This window comes from Diplotaxodon limnothrissa, linkage group LG2 (assembly GCF_057381915.1).
Source record: "Diplotaxodon limnothrissa isolate DT_005_m linkage group LG2, D_limnothrissa_male_GT1.1, whole genome shotgun sequence".
NCBI lineage: Eukaryota > Metazoa > Chordata > Actinopteri > Cichliformes > Cichlidae > Diplotaxodon > Diplotaxodon limnothrissa.
In genome coordinates, this window is record NC_140597.1 from 21,550,249 (window position 1) to 21,556,880 (window position 6,632).

The 6,632-nt window shown below is 38.3% G+C and overlaps 1 protein-coding gene across 1 annotated transcript; it reads left to right on the top strand.

The window, feature by feature from the left end:
* The first annotated feature begins 533 nt into the window (after positions 1-533).
* On the top strand, positions 534-5,102 carry fgl1 (fibrinogen-like 1). Its single transcript, XM_085368118.1, has 7 exons — positions 534-590; positions 1,517-1,682; positions 1,817-1,976; positions 2,053-2,141; positions 3,786-3,874; positions 4,402-4,589; positions 4,701-5,102. Exons 1-7 carry the CDS (start codon positions 534-536, stop codon positions 4,936-4,938), a joined length of 987 nt encoding a protein of 328 aa, XP_085224244.1. The 3' UTR covers positions 4,939-5,102.
* Positions 5,103-6,632: the final 1,530 nt, after the last annotated feature.

Below are 6,632 nucleotides of genomic sequence, written 5' to 3' on the forward strand. Positions count from 1 at the left end.
CCTGCTCCTGTTAGAGTTGACCTTCAGTGGCATTTAGCTGCTGGCAACATCTATTTAAAATGGCACAACACTCACTCATCAACAAAATGACTACTTGACTCTTTAATGACACTGACAAAGAATGCAATACAGATCAGTGATAAGTGGTGGATGGATCTGCAGACTATCATCAAATGCACATTTTTGAAAAGGAATAACTTCAAATAACCTTCTGCTAAAATTGTTTGAAAAAAGTCTGTTCTCTTATTTTATGGTGTTTTCCTGAAACCGTGGCTGGATTTTGGGAAGCGGACATCTGTTCTGGATATTTGCTGCATATTTCTTCACTGTAGAGAATCAGGTATTTGGTCAAGTTCTTCTTGTTCTTCTTGGCCACAAACGTGGTTTTGTTCCAGCTGAGGGGAAGATCCAAATAGCAGCATTTGCTCAGGGGCAAAAATCAAAGAGATAAAACCAAACTGGAAAAAGCGAAATACTTATTCATTTGCGACTTCTTGCCACTTAGGGTGTTGTGATATCCAAACACGAAGAGGATGAGAGGCTCTCTGTTGCTGCTGCTCATACTGACAGCTTATATCCAGTCTCTGTGTGTAAGTACGTGGATCTGACACGTTTCTTTTTACATAATTTACCAGGTAGGCTGATCATTTGAATTTAATTTTAAGTTGTATTTACTTCATTTTTTCCTAAACCACAGCAAATGTCAAATGAAGTTCTTCTGCCTAATATATGATGTTAGCTGTGTGTCGTATTGACCAATTAACAATGCAATCTACCATTTAAGCATATTTTGACAAATGATGAAATCAACTTAGCCACGTAACTCTAATTATGTCTTTTTTAACCTATTTTAAATTGCAGGACATATACAAACTCAGAACAGTTCATATTTAAATATTTATGAAGATTCATTGTAGGATCAGATTAAAGTTGTACCACTCAGGAGGCAGAGCCTCAGGTTACCTACCAAGTGGAAATTTGATAGCTTGATCACTGGCTCTTCTGGTCTGCACAGGCAAGATACTTAACCCCGAACTGCCCGAGTATGTGTCAATGGTAGGCAAAGTGTTTAGGCAGGCAATAAAGAGTGGAAGACTGCTGTATAAGTACCAGGCTATATTTCCCCAAATGATTCAGTTTGAATTGTACAGCCTGATCTTGAATTTAACATAAGAATAAAAGTAAGTATTAAACAATGGCACTTTATGTGGCGTATCAGATTTCAAAATTATAGTTATTCAGCTTGTCAAAACTGCAAATGCACATAAACATTAACTGGATATGAAGCTTGGAGCAGAGGGTTAAATGTTGATTTGACTGGAAGCTGATGCTTATTTTTTTTAAAGAAAAGTTTTAGTGATGTGTTACAGGGTTAGATTCAGTTTTGTTGTATAATCTATGTTTCACTCTGTATATCAGCATAACATTGGATACCTATCATATGTTATGTGTAGAGGAGGGAATGAGAATGAATGATGATTCTTACAATTACAGCAGTACAATTATGTGTGTGTAGGCGTCAGACAGTTGCCGTGAGGAGGCGGCTCGTCTGCGGGAGCGGGAGAATCTTCTGAAGGGCCAACTTCAGAAGCAAGAGCTCCTTCTGCACAGATTACAGCTCCTGAACCAGCCTCGTAACAACAAAGTCAGAGGTGACCAGAGCCAGGACAGACAGTATGCAGGTCAGGGCAACACCTTCAGGACTAGACTAAAAATATCTTCTTTGAAAATCTCCTGCCACAGAATCACAAACCAGATAATGTTTTAAATACAAAATATGTGTCTACATATTTAAATTTGAGGGTGTATGCATCAGATTGCTCCCAGGTCTTCAGCGCTGGCCACAAATCCAGTGGTTTATACAGAATCAAAGCCAATGACAGCCCTTCTCCAGTCCAAGTGTACTGTGATATGAGCGACGGAGGTGGTTGGACCATCATTCAGAGACGGATCAGCGGAGCTCGGACATTTAACAGGTGTGTCTTACATCTAACAGCAAGGGTAAAAAAATTTAATTATTTACATTTTAAAAAATTTCTATTTGCCTACAAGGTCATGGGAAGAGTACAAGAATGGTTTTGGGGAAATGGATGCAGAATTTTGGCTCGGAAATGACAACCTGCATTACATCACCGAACAAGGTATTAGCAATGTACTATATTATTCTTATTGTTTAAAGGAGCAGTAACTGATAGCATATATTATCAAGTGGAACACAATAATGGCAGAACATTGCTCTCTGCTCTTGTTCACTACGCAATGACTTGTGGGTAAAAGTCAGTGTCCTCTGGCGTCAGTGGAGTTGTTACAGGTTTTGGACATGTTTTGATGCAACAACGATAGTGTTTTGGCCCTCACCATATTGTTATTATTAGTATTATGTTTTTATTTTATTTTATTTTTTTGAAGCCAGAAGCTATCAGCTAATGTTAGCAAGCTTGGTTAGCATGATGAATTCATAAACTCTAAAACTGAAATAGTGCAACACACAAACACAAATATCTGCTAATTAGTGCTAAGTAAGCAACATTAACAAAATACTAGAATTTCACTCACCAAAACTAATGCACAGACTTCCTGTTGCAATATGCAAAAATGTAACAAACACAGTTGGGTGGTTCAGGTCAGTGAATACTATCCGATTGTTCAGTGATGACGTGACGAATCCTACTTCCGGGCCTAAAGTAGTCTGCGTTTAATATGGCTTTTGTGTTGTTAACATGTTTAATGTTATGTATTTTCTTCTATTTAATCTCAAAAAGCTCCTAAAACATTCAGTGATCACTGTTGACCTCCCTCGGCTTTTATTACCGCTAATCATTTATTTAAGATCAGTTTTTAAAACCTTAGGATGTAACTACAGCCCAGGTAATGCAGCAGTATATGAATGCCTAACCTCGTATTGTGGATGGATTATCTCAGTTGTTCTCCTGGCTGAAGTTTGGTCCTTTTACAGCATCCTGCCATGCGATTACATTTGTTCCTGACCACCGAGAACACTCACGTTAACTTTTATCGAGTGGAAAAAAAGTTAGCTTGTTTATATTGTGCTAACATAGCTGTGTCGCTAGCGGTCACGTAGCACATCATTATATACCAGCTAGCCCAACTTCAGTAACCCTACAAACGTCACTGCTGTTTAGTTTTCTGTCTTCATTTATGCTGGAAGTGATAACAGAGCTGTACGTTTTAATTTGTTTCCAAAACTCCGCAGTCAGGACATGCTATATTATATTTAGATAGAAGCTAGCGAGCTAACTCCCTGCTAACTTTTAACTCCGTTAAATGTCATAAATTCAGTTTTCATGGATGCCTGGATATTAAACTGAATTGTTACACCTGGTAGAGCAGAACGCTGAAGATTTTATTAAAGATGAAAGACTTTAGACAGTTTTTCAACTCTCAGTAATGCTATAGTGATCATTTGATATATGGACCTGCAGCGGAGTTTAGACCCAGACACGGCTAGTGACGTCAGACTGAACAACCGGATTAGAGGAGATGAGGTGCTAGCTACAGCTACATCTGACCGTCACAGTTTAGTAACACTAAATTCCCATAAACCAAATACAGCCTGTTGAGATGTGATTGGTCAATACTTGGACTACAAACATAAACCAGAAAGCTTTGAGTACAAAAACATTGAATGCATAAAATCACATGGTGCACAAAATAAGTTATTACTGCTTAAAAAACTGCTACAGATCCTTATTGTGTTTGCAGGGGTCAAGATTTTAAATTGGTTTAAAATTGTCATTTTTGTTATGTTCATGTGTTTGTTCCAGGGAATTATACTCTGAGAATCAACTTGGAAGATTTCGATGGTAACCAGCGCTACGCTGAGTACAAGAACTTCAGAGTCACGGATGAAAAGGTAACGATGCTAGGCGACCGCTAAACTAATAGATAGTAGACTTGACAGTCATTTAATGTGTTTGATTGTTGCTGGGGAAAATAATCTTGAATCTCATGCATGTCTCTGATATATCTTATATCTGGTTTTCTTCTCTCTATGAGATTGTACCATTTTTAAAGGATCGATGCTAATTGAAAGATACTGAACAGAAATATGAAGCTACAGTCAGCTGCTGGTTAGCTTATCATAGCATAAAGACTAAAATTTGGGAATTGTAACATAAGAGGGTTAAGTTTTCTCATTCTGAGTCGGTCTAATTGAATTTTATCCATCCATCAATTGAAGTCCCACTCCCCCAAAACAAGTTCAAGTTCTTCCTGGTGGGTCCCCAGATATTCGAAGACCAGATGAAATTTATGTAATCTCTCCAGTAGGTTCTGGATCTTCCCCAGGGTTTCCCATCAGTTGGGTAACTTGTATCATACTTCAGCTGTTATTTTAAACTTATAGCAGCTGACAATCTCTTATTGTATCCTTCTTTTTAGGATCACTATCGCCTTAGCTTTGGAGTCTATGTAGGTACAGCTGGAGATGCTCTTTCTGGAACCTATCAGGTTGGGGTTTCAGACTGGGCCAGCCACCAAGGCATTAAATTTAGCACCTATGACCAGGACAACGATAACTACAAGGGAAACTGTGCCGAAGAAGACAAAGGAGGCTGGTGGTTCAACAAGTATGGGGTTTGCCCATTCATCAAAAGATTTGCAAAGATGGAAAAGTATTTATCAGTCATCCATTATCATAAAAAATAACAAAAGGATATTTGTTTTTTCACACTCCTCAGGTGTCACTCAGCCCATCTCAATGGCAGATACTATCCCAGTGGGTACTACAACTCTGTAACAGATGATGGTGTAGTTTGGTACACTTGGAGAGGATGGTGGTACTCTCTGAAAACCAGCATCATGAAGCTGAGACCCACTGCCTTCGAAATTGATCCCATTGATGACCCCAATGTGGTTCATCGCAGCCCCGATTCACAGGCCAAAGAAGATCTCAAATCAATTGTGGGTAGAAACTAATTAGAAAACAGTACTTTTACAGTAATACTGTAAACATTTTTTCCTGTGTTATTGGACTATATCTTAATGGTAAATGGCAAGTAGAGAAGTAAAAAGTGGATTAACTCGAATTCATTATTTTTCCTATACCGGTATTGGGAATATAAAAATAAACAACCCTTCTTAGCTTATCTTAGTAGGAGATGCTTATGAAATGCTGTTTTATAGCTCCATGTTACAAGAGGAAGTAGAATGCACACACAGCTGTCTGTTTTGGTGGAGAAAAGGGGAATCTGATGTCAGTGTGTGTGCCAGACACAGGCGCAAACATTGAAGTGAAAGGAGCCATTATCATGTCACTGAAAATAGTTGTAAGAGGAGTTGATATTGTCATAGATAGACAACATAGCACTGAAGCCAATGCTATTTCTTTGGCACACACAAACAGTCTGCCCCAGTGCAGCTGTGGCTACAACTGTAGCTGCCTCCACCAGTGTGTGAATGTGAGAGTGAATGAATAGTGGAATTGTACAGCGCTTTGAGGGCCCCGAAAAGCGCTATATAAATGCAATCCATTATTATTATTATTATTATTATAAATAGAGGCTTAAAAATACTATGCATGGACTGTTATCCACTTACAGGCTGCGGACACACCGTCAACTCCATATTCCTCTTATTTGAATTATAACCATGATTCCAGAACATGCAAGTCCTCCCTGTTATTTCATAATGCTGAATTAACTAGTTGTGTTGTTCTAATGCTGTTGTATTTGTTTCTATTCTTTTATTAAAAACGTTAAATATCAAATTTCTTGTGACACCTTTATTTGAATTCTGACATTTTGTGAGCACATTTTGCTACTCCACATGCCAAATCACTATCACTCAAAGGTGGAATTTAACCTTATCCACAACTTTTTGCACTCTTTATTCTGTACCGTTTATGGCTTACTAAAATAAAATAATAAAATAATAGACTCCCACATGACTTTGTACAGGACTGCTTGCCTACATATTGTGACGAGTAAATGTATGAATCGATGTATGTTAATGTTTAATTTTTCGTCTAGGTCAGGTTGGACTGAACGCCATCGACCAAACAGCAAGGCTTATATGTAATCTGAAGAAGGATACTGACAATAAAAGAAAGCCACCCAGTTTACTTGACTGACAATGAATCCATGAACTGACAACTGTGTATTATCACTGGATCGCTGGATTTTTCAAAGGAGGATGGCTTATTTTATTTTTATAAAGCCTTTTGGAGTTAATAATGGCCTAACTACAAATTTATGCCAATCATTACTAGTGCGTCAATTATGAGAAAATGCAAGCCTGTGATTATCATTATAGAAAGTAGGGATGAGGGCAACAGGAAATCGGAATGCAAAATAAATATGTGTGAAATCTAAATTATCATTGTGTAAATACACAGTATCGCCTTTGTTTAAACCAGTATCTGTAAAATTAAAAAAATCTACGCAATCATAAGCCAACTATTATCCTGTATCTGGCGGTGTGCTTAATTAGCATAACCAACTTGCCCGATGGGCGGTGCTTTCCCTGCTACAGATAGGTTCAAGCGAAAGCCCCGTCCAATCACACCATCTCCAGAGTTAAAACAGACGCGCCGTCGGTGGTTTATGCCGGCGCTGATTGGCTAACACCCTTTCACGTTTAGAGAGATTGTCAGTCAGCTGGAGCTCAAGTAA